A 22894-nucleotide genomic window follows, 5' to 3' on the forward strand; every position below is an offset into this window, starting at 1 on the left:
CTGGACAGATGACCTGCCTGCGCAGAGGAGCCACCCACTGTGGGTCTCCTCTGAGCTGCTGTAACACTCAATTCACATTTGTCTTTTTCACTGTTCAGTTGTCTGCCTACCTCATTCTTCCTGGATGCAGGACAAGAATGTGGGCAAAGCTGCTGCAGCCACAGAGGTTTCAAGCCAGAAAAGATCCAACCCAAAGATACCAGAACAGTAGTACCCAACAGATAGTGAAAAACAAAACTCTAAATTTATTTCATTTCACTAATTTATCAGTTCACCTTAGTTTTAGACTCTGGCTGATTATATCAACAGCAAGCTAATTTTCACATTTCTCAATGAAATTTCAAAAATTAAAATTGTCATATTTTATGGAACTAATAACTGTCAAAGGTCAGTCATTAACAGTACTTCAGGTCTGTGGCTGATAGATCTGGTTAATGGGCCAAATCTGCTTGTTTTTTTTTTTTTCTTTAACAAACCAATTTTAAGGGTTTTCTTTCTTCTGCGTGAGGTAGCAAAATTTTTGAGAGCTTTGCAAGTCATCTTATATGTACTCTTAATATCTGGTAGTATGCCCCAAATAACAATGTAACACTCCTGTTTCACTGAATCGTATCATTCTCCTTTCTGTCCATTTATGGACTCCATGATGCAATCAGCATTGCATAACCTATACAGTTAGATCTCAGTTAATACTCTAGGAAATAATTTTTAAAATGTATAATGGCACACTTGACATTTTAATAGTGACTTACAGCCTATGAGGAATTTTTCTTCCATGACTTTATTTGATATTTTTAACTATTTCATCAGGTGGGTGGAATTGATATTGAAATTTCGATTTTATAGATGAGGGGAACTGATTTGTCCAAGGTTACATAGATGTTGCCATTGGCTGAAGGAAGACTCACACTGGCTTCTCCTGAGTGAGACAACAGACAGATAAATGGATTCTGGTAGCTAGTAAATGTGGGTGTGCTCTGTTGTGTGTATATTCCTTGCCTGAGCACTGTGTGGAGATAGCAGTTGGTGGAGGATACTCAGAACCCTACTCATCCCATGAGGATGGTGATTGACTAGGGACCACCATCAGGACCATCCAATAAGGAAGTTCCTGTGAGAGCCACAGAGCACGTAACTTCAGCTTTGCACAAATGCTGGAACGAGATATTTTTTTTTAAGTTCTAACAATAATTAAGCTCCTAAAATTTGACACCTTGTTTAAAAATCAACCACCATTTCAACAAAAAAAAATGAGATATCAGGTAATCTACATTTTCACTTTGTGCTCTGGATGTGGGATCTTATTTTGCATGTCAATGTTCTGCTGTCTTTGGAAAGCATCATTATCTTTGTGAACATTTAGGATATGATTATGTCAGAGGCGTGCAAACCAGAGCAACTCCATCTTGAGTAGGGGCTGGGTAAATAAGGCTGAGCCATACTGGGCTGCATTCCCAGACAGTGAAGGCATTCTAAGTCACAGGATGAGACAGAAGGTCAGCACAAGATACAGGTCATAAAGACCTTCTGATAAAACAGATTGCAGTAATGAAGCTGGCTAAAACCCACCAAAACCAAGATGGCAATGAGAGTGACCTCTGGTTGTCCTCACTGCCACACTCTTACCAGTGCCATGACAGTTTACAAATGCCATGGCAACGTCAGGAAGTTACCCTATGTGGTCTAAAATGGGGAGACATGAATAATCCACCCCTTGTTTAGCACATCATCAAGAAATAACCATAAAAATGGGCAACCAGCAACCCTTGGGGCTGCTCTGTCTATGGAGCAGCCATTCCTTCACTTTCCTAATAAACTGGCTTTCACTGTACTCTATGGACTCGCCTTTAATTCTTTCTTACTTGAGATCCAAGAACCTTCTCTTGGGGTCTGGTTCTGGACCCCTTTTCCTGTAACAATTATAGACTCTTTTGTCATGTTAAGAACTTTATAAAGCCAAAACAAACTTTTCATCTGAAGAGCTGGAACATAAAACTCCCTTATCTCTCTAAAGAAGAGAACAAAGAGTTATCTGTTCAGTCAATCTTTAAGACTTACTGTTTTCCTTGGAAATGTATCCTATATCTGCCCTTTCCATTCTGTTCTGATTGTGACCACCCACTGTTCTTTTTGTTATCATGTCATGTTGAAATACTACAATCAACCAAGTTTTGGACTATTTGCCCTAAAGTCCAAAGTTACACAAAACATTACAGGAATACAGTTTATCAAATGCCTTTCCAGCAATGATTAAGATAATTATTTATTATTATTACTTGTTTTGAGAGAGGCTCGCACTCTGTTGCCTAGGGTGGAGTACAGTGGCATGATCACGGCTCACTGTACCCTCAATTTCCTGGGCTCAAGTGGTCCTCCCACCTCAGTCTCCTAAATAGTTGGGACTACAGGCATGTGCCACCACACCCAGCTAATGCTTTAATTTTTTTGAAGAGATGAGGTCTCACTATGTTACCCAGGCTGGTCCTGAACTCCTGGGCTCAAGTAATCCTCCCACCTTGGCCTCCCAAAGTGCTGGGATTACAGGCATGAGCCACTGTGCCTAGTATAGTAGATTATATTTATAAAATATTTTCATATACTTTATATACTTAGGATATTTGACTATAATTATGAATATTAGTTTGTAATTTCTTGCATTGTCTTGGTTAGGTTTTGATATTAGGGTCATGTTAATTAAAAAATGGGTTTGTATCCTATATGCCTTTTTGGCTGTATGAACCATATTCCTTAATAAAAAGGAAAATAAAAATAAGTTGGGAAACTTACTCTTTCTCCTTGCTATGAGAGAGCTTATAAAAATACAGGCATTAGCTCTTGAGTTTTTAATCCTTTTAAAATTTGCTATAATTTTTGTCTAAAACAATTTGATTCTGGGCCATTTCAGAGTTGGGTTATTATTTTCGAATGCTTTCTCTTCAATGGTTATTGGTCTATTTAGGTTTTCTACCTTGTTTTGAGTCAATCTTGATAGCTGGTTTTCTGAAAAGTGGCACTAGTTTTCAGGGTGAAGTCATTCTCACAGGATTAACAAGAATTCTGGACAGAAATATAGTTATAATAAGCCTGAATCAGGCTGCAGCTTTGACCCACTTCCTTGTAACTGAAAGTCACATAGCGTAGTTACTGACCACTGGCATCCCCATCATTCCTATAACAGGATTTCTTTTTTTTTTTTTTTTTTTTGAGACGGAGTCTCGCTCTGTCACCCGGGCTGGAGTGCAGTGGCCAGATCTCAGCTCACTGCAAGCTCCGCCTCCCGGGTTCCCGCCATTCTCCTGCCTCAGCCTCCTGAGCAGCTGGGACTACAGGCGTCCGCCACCTCGCCCGGCTAGTTTTTTGTATTTTTTAGTAGAGAAGGGGTTTCACAGTGTTAGCCAGGATGGTCTCGATCTCCTGACCTCGTGATCCGCCCGTCTCGGCCTCCCAAAGTGCTGGGATTACAGGCTTGAGCCACCGCGTCCGGCCTATAAACAGGATTTCTGATGTTCAACTCATAAGGCTTTTTGTTTAAGATAGATAGGATTTCTGATGTTAGAATAATAAGGCTTTTGTTAAGGAATTCCTTAAGCAGAACCTAAATGTCAGCAGAATAGCTGACACCAACAGGAGGTTTAAAGACCCCCACAGAGGAACCGAATCAGCAGGAGAATTCGGTTTCTTCATCTCCCTCTCCCATGACTTCAACCTGCATTCTTCAACCAATCAATGATTTTTGCACTTCAATTCAGCCCACTCCAAAACTCTTAAAAACCCTAGCCCCAAATTCCTCAGGGAGACAGATTTGAGATTTCCTCCTGTCTCCTCACTCAGCCACCCTACGATTAAATGTCTTTTTCTGCTGCAACCCAGTGTCCTGGTGAATTGACCTGCCATGTGCATCGGGTAATGTACCTGTTACAGTTAACAAGCAGATTCTTTTATGCTTGAGGGAAACAAAGGCAAACATACGCTCACCTGTAGTTTTCCCAGATTTTGGAGGCCCCACAATCATAATCCTAATGGGCACAGTAGGCTTAGGTTTGGGTTGGCGGATATATTTGATTGGGTTCTTCATAAATTTTTCTCTTGTTTCTTTACTAGATAAAAAATAAATATATTGACGATGGATTACAGGATAAATTGGATTCTCTGCATTTTCAACTGGCTTGATTGTCTCTCCTTCACTTAGCTGCAACATATACACAGTTGAATTTGAAAGTTAGTTTGAATTTATACAGCACTTCCCTGAAATACATTTGAAAAAAACAATTCATAAGAAAAAAAATTTCCTTACAGAATAGGAAAACTAATTATAATCAACAATTAATATTAAACAACTGTGGAAAAGTACACATTATTTTACAGCCGTATGTAATCAATGTAATAGTTCTTAATTGGCCTTCAGTTTATGACAATTATAGTCCTTCTACTTCCTTTATAGTGTGTTTAGTGTATACTGAATGTTTCTGTCAAAGAGCCTAAGGTTGTTTGCATTTTTTCACAGGCCAATTTATCCTCACAAAGAGGTCCATTCCTAAGGTGATGTTATGGATTGAATTGTTTCTCCCTTACCTCCTCAATTTCTGTTTGAGGCCCTAGCACCCAAAGTGACTGTATTTGAAGACAGGGCCTTTAATAAAGGAGGTAATTAAGGTTAAATGAGGTCAGAAGGATGGAACCTGAATCTGGTGGGACTGGTGTCCTTACAAGAGGAGGAAGAAACATCAGGGTGGGCACACAGAAAAGACCATGTGAGGACACAGTTAGAAGGTGGCCAACTGCAAGTTAAGGAGAGAGGTCTTGCCTTGTCAGAAAAACCAACCCTGCTGGTACCTTGATCTTGAACTTTTAGCCTTTAGAACTGTGAGAAAATAATTTCTGTTGTTTAAACTACCAAGTGGTATTTTGTTATGGCAGCCAGAGATGACTAATACAATTGGGTTCTTGGGTTATCTTTTGGAGTATTCTAGTAGGACAAATCCCACTGGGTTCTCTTCTATATTTTTGTACAGTTCAAATCCCACTGACATACACATTAAGAGCTATCATGAAAGGGAAAAATAAACCTAAAAGGCAGCCTAAGGTGTGGGTAGGAATGAAGTTGGAGGAGTGGTTCCACATCTTTGCATTGGTGATGATGAAGACTGGGCAATTGATCAATGCTACATTTGAATATCTTTTTATAGCATCAGATGGGCAAGTGTTAGCCATCCCTGGACTTGACAGAGCAGGTGTGAAACAGTACGGTGATATTGCTTCTCCCTGAGAGCTACCTCAAGACAGTTGTTACAGATCAATGGTAGTGTCAACATTGTAATTCTTGGTCTAGAGTGAAGTTCATGGATGGGAGTAAAGGCTAGAGATAAGGAGAAACTCAGGGGGAGGTAGGGGTGTCTGCTCTATGTTATACAGTTGGTGATAAAAGAAAAGTTGAAAGTTTAATGATTCCATTTTAAATTCCAAAGTATTTTTATAGCTAGATGAGACTACTATACAATACTTACAATTTTTGAAATTATCCAGTCTTTTTCCTTTTAAGAAAGACATACCTTTGAAAAAAATAAAGAAGGAACATGGCTTTCAGGTGCATTTGCTGAAATTACCTTTACAGGGTCCCAATAGCCAAATGAGCTTATATACTTGTAGGTAAAGGTGAGCATTTTCTGGGCAAGGGCTGCTGATATTGGATGACATTTCTCAAAAATGCTTGCACGATTTTCCACCAGTGGTTTCAGTTTCATATTCAATGTATATTGTACAATGTGATTTTTCCGAGCTCCATTAATGGAAATTATTGGTATCAAATACCTCTCAAGTTCATCCTGATAAGAAAAGTCACAAAAACAAATATATTTCGTGAGAAAAAGGCTGGTAGTATTTAGTCACAGCATGTACACACTGCTGGTGACTGACTACTTCAGTCCAGAACACAAATATTTTTCAGCTTCCAAGTGGCTGCATGTTGGTGACTAAACTTATTCTGACCCTCTGTGGCTTCCACGTTGCTCTTAAATTATGGACTTATTGCATAATTGTTAAATGACACTGATAAAAGGAAATACAGCCCTAAAATATACATTTTTGAAATGTTTAAAAAATGGCATGAACTAAATTGCTTTAGTCTGATTCTCAAATGTTACTTTTTGAATTATAAAAAGTGAAGGAAAAGTAGTAACCTGTATTATTTGTAAATTGTGTGTATCTGCTTCAAATTTTTCTCCTAGTTCACCTCTCAGGCGCTCAATTGCATCAGTTTCCTGTTCTTCATCTTCCTCACCACTCATCTCTTCCTCATCTTTTGGAAACTCATCTTCAAGGATGTTTTCAATATCATCATTGTCTTCTTCTAGTTCTTCCTCACTAATCTCTTCATCATCTCTAACAACATTCTAAGGAAGAAAACATTCTCTTTTACTATACATGTAAAATATGTAACAAAAGACACTATTAACAAATCATCTGGAATATTTTGTATGGCTTGATACTGGTCGGTATTGTATGTTGACATTCATCGAGTAACGCAACAAGGTTTTAAATATCTGACACTTTTGGGGGTGTTATAGAACCCTTTTCTGTCATGTTGCCAGAATTTTTTCTGGTTCCTTCTCATTTAGGTAGACTATTTCTTCTAATTATTTTTGAATTTATTTTGGATTTGACTGGTTTTTTTAAATTTCTTTTTTTTCTCCTTGAGGATGTGACTTTATGTTTATAGTTGCTTGTAACTTCTGGGTTCCTTCAGGGGTGAAGCCTCTGTGCATGAGTTCCTCGGTGGTAGTCTTTAGATGATGGCTTTCTCAGTCGCTGGTTGTAGTAACAGTGTGCTCAATGTGGAGCAGGTTCATTGTCTCAGTTTTCTGCCTGGCTCCTAGTGTAGGCTGTAGCCCGCTGCTTCTTTCAAAGGGTCTGTGGTTTCTTTCAGTTTTCCTGTTCAGTTCCTATGTTGCTTCTTGGAAAAACGTTCATAGTGTGAATCTCTACACATTATTTTGTCTTTCCAAGTGGGGAGGCATGCTAACACTGCCTCCAACCTGCCATCTTGGAAAAATTGCTTAAAAATTTCTTTGGGGCCGGGCGCGGTGGCTCAAGCCTGTAATCCCAGCACTTTGGGAGGCCGAGACGGGGGATCACGAGGTCAGGAGATCGAGACCATCCTGGCTAACACAGTGAAACCCCGTCTCTACTAAAAAAATACAAAAAACTAGCCAGGCGCGGTGGCGGGCGCCTGTAGTCCCAGCTACTCGGAAGGCTGAGGCAGGAGAATGGCGTGAACCCGGGAGGCGGAGCTTGCAGTGAGCTGAGACCCGGCCACTGCACTCCAGCCTGGGCGACAGAGCGAGACTCCGTCTCAAAAAAAAAAAAAAAAAAAAAAAAAAAAATTTCTTTGGTACTCAGAATTTTAATACTTTCAAGACTCTGGCCCCAAAGTGGTCCCATAAATAAATACAGAGACAAAATATTAAATATTATTTATGTTTATGATTGTCAGAATGTTACATGTTTTTGATGATCTTCAGGAACAATATTTAATGCAGTTCAAAGAATATAAAACACTAGCTGTCTTAACTGGGACAAGATGTTTCCTCATCTGTAAAATAAGAATAATAAAAGTACCTCACAGGGTTGCTGGGAGCATTAAATTAGTTAATACATGCAAAGCCATTAGAAAAGTATCTGGCACATGGTAAGTATGTGAACATTAGCTATTATTATGCTCTTATAGCTATCACTGTCACTTTGTGTAAAGCAGTGTACAAATAGAAGAGCAAATGCCTTTTCAGAGGCTATAGCCTATCTGAGAAAATGAGAATAATACATTAAGGATTATTAAAGACCATGACAGGATATTGGTACTAAGTTGTATTGTGTAGGTTTTAAGTGCTATAGTTCACTTTGCACAAAACTGAACCCTATAATAATCATCCTCCTGCACTGCCTCCACACTGTTCTCCCTGTAGTATTCCTTGTTTCAGTTGGAGAACTGCCCTCCAGCCTGAAACCTGGGAATTATCTAGACTCCCAGGATGAGAGTCCTGGATGGGAAGGGATGGGGGGTTACAAAGGACTGTAATTCTAAATAATGCTCAACACTCCCTCCCTTGAGGCCCCTCTCCACTGTTTGCCTTCAAATTGTCTCTTGCCTGCAATTTTCTGGCTATTTCCTAATCGTTCTAAATGACCAGGCCTCTGGTCCTGTGAAAAGTGCCTGGAGATGGGATTTGGGCTTGTGAGTGCAGGGAGGAAGATGAGAGCATAAGGACCCTTTCCTGCCCAAGCTCCCCTTTCTCCAAAAGGAGTTTGGCTATGGAGCAGGGTTTTTCAGTTCTGGTTCCTTTCAAAGAAGTTTGAGATCATTTAGTCTCCTTATGACTTGTTCTTTTTTTATTATATCTTGTCAATTTTCTAACCTGATATTTGATTTTCTAAGGATCATTGCAAGTACAGTGGGATAGGTCTACACTACAAGCTGGGACATCTTAGTTCCAGATGAACTTATGCTCACCTCTCTGGCTCCACTGAATAGCTCCTACAACTTTTTATTAAAAATTGAAATTGTACAATTTTAAAAAGAAATTCATTTTTATTATAAAGAAATTAAATTATATAGCATTGTGTAAGATAAAAAGTAGAAGTCTTTCATCACACTCCTATTTCTACCCTCCTACCTGGAATTAACTTTGGTTAACAATTTGGTTAGGATCCTTACAAATGTTTTACTATATATGTATATATATTTAATTACCTTGTATTTTAAACATAAGGGGGATTATTTTATTTTCTACAACTTTAAAAAAATTAGCAATATATTTAAATTTCTTTTCATATCAGAATATACATCTCAATTTTTTTCAATTAATTAAAAAATAATTTCAACTTTTACTTTAGATTCGGGGTATGTGTGCAGGTTTGTTACAAGGGTATATTGCATGATGCTGAAGTTTGGGGTATGATTGATCGTGTCACCCAGATAGTCAGCATAGTACTCAATAGTTATTTTTTCAACCCTGTCCCCAACCCTCCTCCTAGTAGTTCTGAGTGTCTATTATTGCCATCTTTATGTCCATGAGTACCCAGTGTTTAGCTCCTACTTATAAATGAGAATACAGGGTGTTTGGTTTTCTGTTCCTGTGTTAATTTGCTCAGGATAATGGCTTCCAGCTGCATCCACATTGCTGCAAGGGATATGAGTTTGTTCTTTTTTATGGCCATGTAGTATTCTACAGTATTATACATGTGTGTGGCACACTTCCTTTATCCAGTCCATCATTGATGAGCCCCTATGTTAATTCCATGTCTCTGCTATTGTGAATAGGGCTATGATGAACATATGAGTGCATGTGTATTTTTGGTAGAACAATTTATTTTCTTTTGTATATATACCCAGTAATGGGATTGTTGGGTCGAATGGTATTTCTGTTTTGAGTTCTCTGAGAAATCTTCAAACTGCTTTCCACAGTGGCTCAGCTAATTTACATTCCCCTCGAGTGTATAAGCATTCCCTTTTCTTTGCACCCTCACCAGTATCTGTTGTTTTTTGACTTTTTAGTAATAGCCATTCTAGCTCAGGCATGGTGGTTCATACCTGTGATTCCAGCACTTTGGGAGGCTAAGACTGGCAGATTGCTTGAGACCAGGAGTTTGAGACCAGCCTGGGCAAAATGGTTAAACCCTGTCTCTCCAAAAATAAAAAATAAAAAAATAGCTAAGTGTGCTTCTATCTGCAGTCCCAGCTACTTGGAGACTGAGATAGGAGGATTGCTTGAGCCCTAGAATTTGAGGCTGCAGTAAGTTGTGATGGTACCACTGCACTCCAGCCTGTCTCAAAACAAAACAAAACAAAACAAAACAAAACAAAAACAAAACAGCCATTCTGACTGGTGTAAGATGGTATCTCACTGTGGTTTTGATTTGCATTTCTCTGCTGATTAGTGACGCTGAGCATTTGTTCAGATGTTGTTGGCTGCGTGTATGTCTTCTTTTGAAAAGTGTTCACATCTTTTGCCTACTTTTTAATGGGGTTATTTGCTTTTTGATTGTTCAATTGTTTAAGTTCCTTATAGATTTGGAATATTAACCTTTGTCAGATGCATAGTTTGTGAATATTTTCTTCTATTCTTTAGGTTGCCTGTTTATTCTGTTGATAGTTTCTTTTGCTGTGCCGAAGCTCCATAGACTTAGGTCCTTAGTGGGAGCTAAGCTCCCATTTGTCACTTTTTTTTGGTACAATTACTTTTGGGGACCTAGTCATAATTTTTTCCCAAAGCCAATGTCTGGAATGGTGTTTCCCAGGTTTTCTAGGAATCATATAGTCTGAGGTCTCACATTTAAATCTTTAATTTATCTTGAGTTAATTTTTTTATATGGTGAAAGGTAGGCATCAGGTTTCATTCTTCTGCATATGAATAGCCAGCTAACCTGGCACCATTTATTAAACAGGGAATCCTTTATTACTTTTTGTTGTTGTTGGCCTTGTTGATCAGATGGTTGTAGCTGTATAGCTTTGTTTCTGAGTTTTCTATTCTGTTCCATTGGTCTATGTGTCTTTTTTGTACTGGTATCATGCTGTTTTGATTACCGTAATCTAAGAGTATAAAGGTAGTATGATGCCTCTGGCTTCTTTTTTCTTGGGATTGTTTTGGCTGTTTGGGGCTCCTTTTTTGGTTCCATATGAATTTTAGAATAGTTTAAAAAATCTGTGAAGGATGATATTGGTAGTTTGATAGGAATAGCATTGAATCTGTAGATTGGATAGTATGACCATTTTAATGATATTGATTCTACCAGTCCATAAGTATGAAACGTTTTTTCTTTTTTTTTTTTTTTTTTTTTTGAGACGGTGTCTGGCTCTGTCGCCCAGGCTGGAGTGCAGTGGCCGGATCTCAGCTCACTGCAAGCTCCGCCTCCCGGGTTTACGCCATTCTCCTGCCTCAGCCCCCGGAGTAGCTGGGACTACAGGCGCCCGCCACCTCGCCCGGCTAGTTTTTTGTATTTTTTAAGTAGAGACGGGGTTTCACCGTGTTAGCCAGGATGGTCTCGATCTCCTGACCTCGTGATCCACCCGTCTCGGCCTCCCAAAGTGCTGGGATTACAGGCTTGAGCCACCGCGCCCGGCCGACGTTTTTTCATTTGTTTTGTGTCGTCTCTGATTTCTTTCAGCAGTGTTTTGTAGTTCTCCTTGGAGAGATTTTTCACTTCCTTGGTTAGCTGTACTCTTAGGTATTGTATTCTTTGGTGGCTATTGTAAATGGGATTGCATTCTTGATTTGGCTCTAAGCTTAAATGTTACTGGTATAAAGGCAACTAATTTTGTGCATTGATTTTGTATCCTGAAAATTTACTGAAGTTGTTTATTAGTTTCAGTGACCTTTTGGCAGAGTCTTTAGGGTTTTACAGGTATAGAATTCCATTGTCAGCAAAGAGATAGTTTAACTTCTTTTCCTATTTGGATGCGTTTCTTTCTCTTCACTGATTGCTCTTTGCATCTTAATATTTTTAACAGTCACATAGTATTTCGTAGTATCACAGTTCATTCAATCATTCTTCTATTTAAAAAAATGTGTGTTTTTTTCTATAGAAACCAGTTTAGAAAGTAATAAAACAAACAGTAAATGGTAATCACTTTTGACCCTCGTGATATTTGGTTCCTCTTTCCTGCCAGGGATGATGAGAAATTTAGCTAACTTACATCACTCCTCTTTCTGCCTGTTGCCCAGTTTTAGTCATATTTTCGCTGTTTATTTTGTAATCGAGTGCTTATAACTTTGAATACTCTCCCCGAATCTCTATTTATTGAGCTGTTCTCTTCAGATGTCTGTTTTGATTCCCCGTCAAGAGGATGTCCTTACTCTTCCTTCCAAGTCTCCCTTTCTTCAGTTTCTAAGTATTTCGTCTCCAATATTATTACATTTATGTCCCTGTCCTATAATTGGAGTTCAGTATTTGGTGTTTCATGTAAAATTGATTCTAAAAATTAAAAGCAAGCAAACAGCATTTGATTGATTCTGAATATGGAAATCCAACAAACAGCACCTGCTATGTTAAATTATGTAACCCTTATTCACTACAGCTAGAGTTAGTAATACAGGGAATGCAATTCTATATAAAGAAACATGCACTACCCTAAGTAGAATGTTTCTAGTATCAAGACCAAACATCATTTTTTCTTCTTATTCAAAATCATGCTACAATTATATTTGCCCCATATTTGAATAATACTTTTTTTTTTTTTTTTGAGACGGCGTCTCGCTCTGTCGCTCAGGCTGGAGTGCAGTGGCCGGATCTCAGCTCACTGCAAGCTCCGCCTCCCGGGCTCACGCCATTCTCCTGCCTCAGCCTCCCCAGTAGCTGGGACTACAGGCGCCCGCCACCTCGCCCGGCTAGTTTTTTGTTTGTTTTTTTTTTTTTTAGTAGAGACGAGGTTTCACCATGTTATCCAGAATGGTCTCGATCTCCTGACCTCGTGATCCGCCCGTCTCGGCCTCCCAAAGTGCTGGGATTACAGGCTTGAGCTACCGCGCCCGGCCTTGAATAATACTCTTATTGTCTCTCCCCACCCCCATATTTCTAGGGTTTTTTTGTTTGTTTGTTTTATTGTTGTTTGTTTTGTGAGCAGAAGCAGTGCTATTCATCATATCAATTGGCTACTCTTTTCAGGAAGAATACAAAAGAGGCTAATTTTCACAGACCTTAAGTATCTGAAAATTTTTCCATTTCATTTTCTCGCATTATAAACAGTTTGGCTAAGTACAGAGTTCTAGGCTGAAAATCATTTTCACTTAGAATTTTGCAACCATTGTCTTTGTCTTCTGCTATCCAGTATTGTTACTGAGAAGTCTGATACAAATCTTACCTCCATTCCTTTGTAGATATCCTTTAAAAATTTTAGAAACAAGTGGGAGCTTCTCTTTAAACCTGCCAATCTCAAATTTCATAAGGATGTGTCTAATGCACATCTCTTTTTATTTATTCTGCTTGGCATTCGATGGGCCCTTTCAACTTGAAGACCTCCTGCTCTCTTCAATACTGGGAACTTCTCTTCTAACATTTCTTAGATTATTTCCTTCTTTATTTTCTGTTTCCACTGTTTTGAAATGCATATTGGATGTTGACCTTCCTGGATTGACCTATAGATCTTCAGTTTTTTTCTTTCATATTTCCTATCTCTTGCATTTTTTTTACATTTGAGAAACTTCTTGGACTTTTCCTTTTTTTCAGTTTAATTTTTAACTTATTTTAGTTTTCATTAACTCTTTTTTGTTCTCCGACTTTTTATAGCATCTTCGTCCTGTTTTATGGATACAAGTTTCTTCTTGAATTTTCTGAGAGAAAGTGAAATTATTTTAATATTTAATGATGTTTCCTGGGTTGTCCACTTGTTTTATGATCAATTGTTCTGTTTGTTTATGTTGGGTTTTCCTTTTGTTGGTGATTTTCCTCAAGTATATAGTAATCCTTGGTTGGCTATTCATTTTTATAAATGAAGGGTTAAATTGATTAGTTCAGAGCAACTGCATGCTGTCTGTATATGAGCAGGTAATGCTGTATCAAATTGCTATTTAAGATGTGAAGATGAGAAGATGCAGGAAGCCTGGACCTTGCCCCAAAACTGAAGGGTATCAACCAACATTCTGGGGACCTAGAATCTTCTAGACAGATTATTTCATCCCTTTAGAATATTTAGAAATATTTCATTATTTACCTTTTTTCTGTATAGGGCAAATGTCGCTATTAAGTGAAGGGCTGGTAGAGGTGACCTTAAGGAATTTTTCAGCAATTTACTCTCTTACACTTTCTAGATATTCAAATTATATACAAATAATGAGTTTTATTCTTACTTTTTAATATGTATGCTATTTCTTTTTCTTACTTTGCTTTGGCTCACACCTATAGTACAATGTTGATTTTAAAAAATCCTAAAAATATCCTGAAACTCTTCACAAAAGACCATTTAAGAGACTCTCAGGTTAATTCTTCCCAGGGGAAAAAAGGTTTTCATTTTTCTGTAAATGGTCATTTAATCTTGTAGAAGAGTGTTGTTTTCCCTGATATGATGCATCTCTTAGTCTTCAAGTTGGAAGATGTATATTCTAAACTTCATGGTCTTGAAGATCTGCCTCAAATATGAAGAAATAAGTTTATTTAACCTCTAGCAGATAATAATAAACTGTAAACAACACTCCTCTCTCTCTACTATATTTGAGGTCTTTGGAACAAGAAAAGCAGATTTTGAAGAGCAGTCAAAATTTGGAGGAAGCAAATGGCATAGGGTGAGTTTTCTAATTTTGTGCATTTGCCCAGAGGGCAGTTTCAGAGTTGTGGTGGTTCAGTGTGACTAAAACTTTGGTAGAAAGCCAACTGACTTTCTGGATGGAGCAACCAGAGAAAGGAGCCACAACCAGGGCCACTGGAGAGTGAGGGTAAATGCCAGAGATGAGAGAGCCAGAGAAGGGAATACCAAACTCAATTTGTCCAAGACTCTGGCTAGCGTGTGAACCATGTACATATGGGCAGTTCAAGAACAGTATACACAGAGCTGCCGTTCATTGCTGGCATGACAGAATTTTAAAGTTTATCTTACTTTAACTTACAAGTTAATTGGCTGCTAAAACAAAACCTCATTTCTCTTTGGAGGTATATAACAAAATCCAGAATCCTCACAATATAACATTTACAATTCTAGAATAGAATCCAAAGTTACCCAAAATACGAAGAATCACGAAAATTTGACCCATCCTCATGAAGAAAGATAATAATCAAATACCCAGCCCAGGTGTTAGAATCACCAAACAAGAACTTTTAAAGCAGTTATTATTACAATGATCAAAGAGGAAAAGGAAAATACACTTGTAATAAATGAACAGATAGGAAATCTTAGGAGAGAAATAGAAAATATAGAAACGAACCAAATGGAAATTTTAGAACTAAAAATACAATATTTGAAATTAAAAAAATTGTTGGTTGGGCTTAAATTATTTACATTAAAGAAGAGAGAAAAAAAAAGGAAAAAAATCAACAGAGTTCCCAGGACATGTGGAACAACAGCAAAGGTCTAACCTATGTGTAACTGGGGTATTATAAGGAGAAGACAAAGAGTAAATGAGACAGAAAAAATGTCTAAAGAAATAATGTCTAAAGTTTCCCCAAATTTAGTAAAAGACATAACTGTACAGATTAAAGGAAGCTTAGTGGGCCCCAAACTAAATGTGAAGAAAATGATATGTAGGCACATCATAACCAAACTGTTAAAAAGCAAAGATACAGAGAAAAGAAAAACACAGTAGGTGAACAATAATTCTGATGTCCAGCATTCCCATCCTTCTGATTTCCATCACACCAGAGGAATGAATGAAGAACATCAGAAATAGTAAATATCTGGATAAATGTAAAACAAGACTTTCTTTCCTATTAATTTTTTGAAAATACATGTGACTAATATAAGCATTAGAACTATTTCCTAAGAGGGTTGTAATGTATTCAGTTGTAAAACACATCACAACTAGAGCATAAAGGATGTTAGTGGTTTGGAGATGGGTGAGGCAAACGGAGCTAGACAGTTCTAAGGTTTATACAATATTACATTGAGTAATATTGACCCTAAGTAGAATGTGAAAAGTCAAGGATGTATTTGTAATTCTAGCATAACTACTAAAAAATGAAGCATAGAGGTATACTTAAAAAGGCAATAGATTTTCTTCTAGGGTTTTTATAGTTTTAGGTCTTACATTTAAGTCTTTAATCCATTTTGATTTTTGTATATGGTAAAAGGAACAGGTCCAGGTTCATTCCTCTGCATATGGATAGCCAGTTATCCCAGCACCATTTATTTACTAGGGAGTCATTTCCCCATTGCTTGTTATTGTCGACCTTGTCAAAGATCAGATGATTGTAGGTGTGCAGCTTTATTTCTGGGTTCCACTGCTCTATGTGTCTGTTTTTGTACCAGTGCTATGCTGTTTTGGTTCTCGACAAATATTTTATGACAAAGTCTCCAAAAGCAATTACAACAAAAACAAAAATTGACAAGTGGGACCTAATTAAACTAAAGAGCTTCTTCACACAAGAGAAACTATCAACAGAAGAAACAGACAACCTACAGAATGGGAGAAAATATTTGCAAACTATACATACAACACAAGTCTAATATCCACAATCTACAAGGAACTTAAATCAACAAGCCCAAAACAACAACCCCATTAAAAAATGGGCACAAGATATAAACAGACACTTAAAAGAAGACATAGACACCGAAAACAAGCATGTGAAAAAATGCTCAGTGTCACTATTCATTAGAGAAATGCAAATCAAAAACACAGTGATGTGTTATCTCATGTCAGTCAGAATGACTATTATTTAAAAGTCAGAAAATAATAGATGTTAGTGAGGTTATGAAGAAAAGGAAATGTTGGTGGGAATGTAAATTCGTTCAGCCACTGTGAAAAGCAGTTTGGAGATTTATCAAAGAACTTAGAACTACCATTTAACTCAGCAATCCCATTAATGGGTATACACCCAAAGGAATAGAAATCGTTCTACCAAAAAGTCACATGCACACATGCAGTGCACTATTCACAATAGCAAAGACATGCAATCAACCTAGGTGCCCATTAATGGTGGACTGGATAAAGAAAATGGGCCGCATATATACCATGGAATACCATGCAGCCATAAAAAAGAATGAATTCATATCTTTTGCAGCAACATGGATGGAGCTGCAGTCCATTATCCCAAGCAAATTAACACAGGAACAGAAAACTAAACACTGCATGTTCTCATAAGTGGGAGCTAAATTTCAAGTGCACATGGACACAAAGAGGGGAACAACAGACGCTGGGGCCTACTTGAGGGTAGAGGGTAGGAGGAGAGTGAGGGTCAAAACACTACCTATTGGGTACTATGCTCACTACCTGAGTGACAAAATTATTTGTACATCAAACCCCGGCAACATGCAATTTACCCATGTAACAAACCTGCACATATACCCTCTGAACTAAAATACAAATTGAAAAAGAAAAAATAAAATTTTTACACACTTTTCAAAAGAAAAAAGGGCAATAGATAATTAAAATGAATTTCTAAATATATTGAAATAATCCAAAGAAGGATGGAAAAGGGGAACAGAGAAACAGAAAACAGAGGGGACAAGCAGAAAGCAAATAAATTCATAGTCTCAGAGAGACAGGACTAGATTTGGGGTAAGCTGTGTTACTACTGTCTATTGGTAGAGGAAGACAGGGGAAGCCACATCTGGATAGAAGCTTGTGCCAGGAGAGTGATGAATTTTTTCATAATTAGAGAGAGGACGGAAGAGGAAAGCATGAAGAAATGGAAGAAATAAAAGACCTTTCAGAGTTCTCAGGGCTTCCTGACACAGATGCTCATTATCTAGATCCCCAGATTCCTTTATTATGCTGTGGTGTGACTGATGTTGCCTGTGGAGCTGCTATTGTGAACTACTTGGTTTTCAGCGCTTTTACCCGTATACCCATGTACACTTTTGCTTGCTGTTTCATCCTGAAGAGCCCTCTGTGTATCAACCTTTGGGTCTAAACACTCTGTCTTCTCCCTAGAGGATCTTGGAGATGGTTTTGGCATGGTACTTGGTGCCGACCTTCGTTTCAACCTGTGTGGACCTTGACTTGGACCTTCACTCAGTCAGTACCTATGATCGATGTGTCTCTATTACTCTTCACCAAGGTGCAGTCTGACACTGTGCTCACTTGCTCCCTGGGCTCCCTGCCCTGGCCCTCCCTTGCTTTCACCTCCCAGTGGCTACCCAACACCTAATAGAGACCTAGAGATGGAGCCAGTGGACGGGAAGAGAGGAAAGATTACAAGCAAGGCCAGGGGCTGCCTTACAGTCACATTCTGAGATGACAGGTCCACAAGATGGCGACGTTTCCCTAGGAAATTAATGCAAGTAGTGCCTGGGATATTGAAGTGATTTCTAACGTTGGAAATGTCCCATTCAGTGCTAAAAAGAAAGTAAAGGCAACGATTTTGTTTAGGGCAAGAAGACAAACCTGGGAAGGGCTTTCTCTGCCTGGGATTCCCCAGTTAGTGTGAAAAAGGCAAGTCACGGAACTGCATATTCTGCATAGGAAAGGCAAATGTGAGAAACCCCCTGGATCTGTTCATGAAAGTGAACTCCAGGATAGATGTGGAGTCGGGATGGATGCCACTCAAGGTGGCACACTAACCAATAGTAACAAGCACACTAACTCATCCCTGAGATGCTACATTTTGTCTGCTTTATTGTCTGAGTCAGTAGCAGGACATATAAAATTTCCATCAAAGGAGTTGAAAAAAAAAAACCCACATACAGTTTTAATTTTTAATTCAACAAAAATCTCAGGAGTTGTGTTGCGAGTTTGTTTGTATCAGTTTTGTGGGATACACAGCCAATTTTACAAACATGAAGTCTCAGGAGAACTGACTTACAAAATCCTATTTAACCTCTACATAGAATATTGAATTTCCGAATGAAAAATCAGAAGAAATCACACCATTCTAATGTTAACAAATGAAAAAATTATAAAGAACATTTAAAGTTTATCCTGAAAACTAATTCTTAAGAAAAGAAGATTTAACTAAAGAGTAGCAAAGGGAAATTAAATTATTATTAATTAGGGAAACTAAGTGTATTAATTTTTCCCATCTTACAATAAAAAGCCCTAGGTTTACAGAGGCTAAGTGACTTACTCAATGTTATACAACCTCAGATAAATAACTGAAGTTGAATGTCACATGTGTGAGCACTCCACCAGGCACTGGAGAGCAGTGGACAAAGTCAACGAGAACTGGAGAATGGATACCGCGTAGGTGTGTTTAACTGCAAAGCCTGGACTCCTTCATGCTGAAACATTTGAAGTGATTCAGAAGGGGACCACTAGGGACTCACAAGGGCTTAAAGTAGTTAACTATACTTAATTCCAGGTTAGGACATCTTTTTGATCTTAAACATTAGCATGACACCTTGAACAGAGTAAACTTTCAGAACATGTTTGATGAGGGAAATGAGCATTAGAATGAAGCTAGGATTTCTGTAAGCTTTGCTCATGGCTGATTTGCCAGTATTTGAAACAGTGTCAGACACAAAGCTCAATTAATGTTTGCTGATGGACTGAATGAATAAATGAATGAAAATTGAGGCAAATAATTAAGAGGAGGGTTCTTATTCTTAGATGGTGCCATAATTTTCTTGGTCCAATGGTTTTTTATCTACTTTTGGTTGTAAATATTTTGTTTTGACAAAGCAACAATTACTTTGGCCCCTCCTCTGCAATGCTTTGTGCCCACAGTTGCAGTTGCACTGTATAATATCAGCAGTCCTCTGTACGGAAGTTCAGCATATTCACACCAGGATGACATGTGGTTGCACTTGTAGCAAGTTGTATTTTCTGATATTCCTCTTTTTCTCTTCTTGTTTGGCTGGACATTTTTATACAGATGGAAATCAGGTTACAAGAGGGTCAGCCTTGAAAAGGTGTTACAAGGGTGTCTTAAGACAGAAGGCAAAGATTGGGTGTGATGGCTCATGCCTGTAATCCTAGCACTTTGAGAGGCTGAGATGGGGGGATCCCTTGAGCCCAGGAGTTCCAGGTTGCAGTGAGCTATGATTGTGCCACTGCACCCTGCCCTGGACAACAGAGTGAGACCCTGTTTTGAAAAAAAAAAAAAAAATTACTTACCTCCCTCCTTTTTTTATCTCTCTCCAATATAAGTTCAGCCCTTCTTTTAGCAATCATATCAACCTGTTAAAGAAAGAGACATTAAAAAATTGCAATAGAGAATGACAAAAGTGTCTTTCTCTGTATTAATATATTTTTATATAAAGTAGGAATAACATTTGGGCAGAAGCACAGTGCACTTTGCAGGAAAGGATGTGATGGCGGTAATCATGTTGCTTGGCTCGCATGCTTGTACCTCTGAACTTCTTGATCAGCTATTTTCTGCCAGAGGGGTAAATAGCACTTGGGGTCAGTTATTCTTTTCTTTCCACAAAGTTTAGAACTCCTTTTCAAAATTTATTGCTCATTTGTTTGGTTTTGGTCGCAGGAAACAGGGAAATACTTGGAGGCAATTCATTGAAAATGGTAAGCTTTTAACACACTATTGAATAGCCTAACATAGCAATCCCCAACCATTTTGGCATGAGGGACCAGTTTCACAGAAGACAATTTTCCATGTACCGAAGATGGGGATTGTTTTGGGATGATTCAAGCTCATTACATTTATTGTGCGCTTTATTTCTATTATTATTACATTGTAATATCTAAAGAAATAATTTTACAACTCACCATAATGTAGAATCAGTGGGAGCCCTGAATTTGTTTTCCTGCAACTACATGGTCCCATCTGGAGGTGATGGGAGATAGCGACAGATCATCAGGCATTAGATTCTCATGAGTGTGCAATCTAGATCCCTTGCATGCACAATTAACAATACAGTTTGTGCTCCTATGAGAATCTAATGTGCTGCTGATCTGACCAGAGGCAGAGCTCAGGCCGTCATGTGAGTGATGGGGAATGGCTGTAAATACAGATGAAGCTTCACTCACTTGCCCAGTCACTGCTCACCTCCTGCTCTATGGCCTGGTTCCTCACAGGCCACAGACTGGTATGCATCCATGGCCCAGGGTTTGGGAACCCCTGGCCTAACAAACCTAAAAACACATATGTCCACATGGGGAAAGTGCATGTGGTTGGGAGATAGTCACAGACTTGATATATAGACAGTCCTCTAAATCTAACACAGTGGATCCTCTTTGATAGGTCTCCAAGGTTTTAATGAAAACTAATCTGCTTTCTTCAGGTTTCGGGGCTTATTGGCTCAGGACTCCACAAACTGGTCTCCCTTTAAATACCAGGAGGATAGTGGTGCCTGAGGACATGCCCTGGGGCTCTGGTCCAGACAAGCAGAGCCTGGGTGCTTTCATCTGGTTGCTATTGAGCACACATTCCTGAGAACGTATGCCTTGTAGGCATGCAAGAATTATTTGTAGATAGAATTATAAAGCTGAACTGAATATAATGTATTTGGTTTATGAGCCCCAGAAAGATTTTATGGCTCTTAACATGGCGAGAATTTACAAAAACTTCCATTATTTCCTTTTATAAAAACATATTTTTACCATAGATTCTTTAAATGTGGAGTTGTGAAAACATAGTCTCTTTTGTGTTTTTGTAAAACTTAAAGACCACTATATATACCAAAATTGCAAACTATACCAATAGCACTCATACACATTCTGAGTCTACTTTTCTTCTGCTCCTTTCACTCAAATAGTCAGTGAGGTTTAACTAATTATTGTACATCTGCCAGATGGCAGCACTGTCCTGAGCACTATAATATATATTCTTTCATTTTCTGCTCAAAACATATCTGCAAGGCATTACCCCACTCTAGAGGTGAGTTAACAGAAATTCAGAGTTTAACTCATGTAATGTCACACAATTAGTGTGAGGATGCTTTTAGAAACTACCAGATATGGTCTTGATCTCTTGACCTGGCCAACATGGTGAAACCCCGTCTCTACTAAAAATACAAAAATTAGCTGGGCATAGTGGTGCATGCCTGTAGTCCCAGCTACTCAGGAGGCTGAGGCAGGAGAATCGCTTGAACCCAGGTGGCGGAGGTTGCAGTGAGCCGAGATTGCACCGCTGCACTCCTGCGTAGCGACAGAGTGAGGCTCCGTCTCAAAAAAAAAAAAAAAGAAAAAGAAAGAAACTACCAGATATGGGATTGCCAAAGCATACAATATGGTGGCTACTGCAGAGAAGGGTTTGTATTTGTTTCCACTGAGAAAAAAAGTTAGAAAGAGAATTTGGGGTAAGATTGAGAATTCAGACCTTAATGGGGTGGCTTGATCAAAATGGAGTTTTAGGAAGATTCATGTGGAGGTAGTCAGAAGGATGGTCTGGAAGGCATAGAGCTGAAGCCAGGGAGGACAGTTAGGTCACTGTAGGAACTCTGGTGTCAGCCAAGAAAGCTCTGAACTGAGATAGAGTTAGTGGGTGAGGAAAGGAAGGGGCAAATGCCTGGGGTGATACACTAGCTCCTGAAACCTGCTGCTTTCCTGTTCTAGGTCCCTAAAATTCTTAAAGCATGTGATGTCTAGGATGTGGCTTCATTGCCCTACAGCTGTTCTGTCCAGTACAATAGCCACTAGCTGTGTGTGGCTATTTATATTAAAATTAAATAAAAGTAAACATTTGATTTCTCAGCCACACTAATCACATTTTAAGTGCTCAACAGCCACTGTGACTAGTGGCTCCTGTATACGACAGCACAGATCTAGGACATTTCTGTCATCACAGAGATTTCTGTGTTAGCACTGGCCTAGATATTCTAGGCCCCACAGTGAGACAACGTACAAATGTGCTTTGTAGGCTCTCTTCTTTGGCTCTTTCTTTTCCATTCTCATACTTACAGAATCTTGTGCATGGCAGACAGTTTGGCCTGAATGTCATCAAGAACACTGTGGAGCTGGGTATCTTCCCACGTCTCCCTCCTTACTTCCATAGTTCTTAGATGGCTAAGAACTCTGCCTGCCTTGATATTTTGCAGACCAGTGATGGCCTGGGACATGCAACTTAGTGTGGTGGGGAAGAAGAATGGATGGCAAAGGCCTTGAAGGGATTTCCTCTGGCTAACCCCAAGATGAAAATAATGTGAAAACTGTGTCTGAGCAATGAAAGAGGAACTGCTTGGCTTTAACACTTTGGCAGTCTGTAATTTAATTGGTGTTGAATTGTGAGAATGTATTACATAATTTAAGTCTTAGTATCTCAGAATTGAAATTAATAGATGAGCTCCCTGACACATTTTTCCATTCTCCCTTGCCAAATGTTTGTCTAGTTTATGCTTATTTATTGGCAAGAAGCTCCCTGCCTT

General features: G+C 38.6%; 1 protein-coding gene across 2 annotated transcripts in view; it reads right to left on the reverse strand.

Moving 5' to 3' along the window:
- AK9 (adenylate kinase 9) overlaps nt 1–22894 on the reverse strand; it is a 176069-nt gene that overhangs the window by 18119 nt on the left and 135056 nt on the right. For both annotated transcript variants that reach the window (XM_033234862.1, XM_033234861.1), the window contains exons 29-32: nt 19689–19751; nt 6177–6389; nt 5604–5822; nt 3976–4189 (exon numbers count right to left, since the gene is read on the reverse strand). In XM_033234862.1, the coding sequence (XP_033090753.1) occupies nt 3976–4189; nt 5604–5822; nt 6177–6389; nt 19689–19751 (709 nt within the window). The remainder of the gene's footprint in view (nt 1–3975; nt 4190–5603; nt 5823–6176; nt 6390–19688; nt 19752–22894) is intronic.

This window comes from Trachypithecus francoisi, unplaced genomic scaffold (genome assembly GCF_009764315.1).
Source record: "Trachypithecus francoisi isolate TF-2019V2 unplaced genomic scaffold, Tfra_2.0 Lachesis_group15, whole genome shotgun sequence".
NCBI lineage: Eukaryota > Metazoa > Chordata > Mammalia > Primates > Cercopithecidae > Trachypithecus > Trachypithecus francoisi.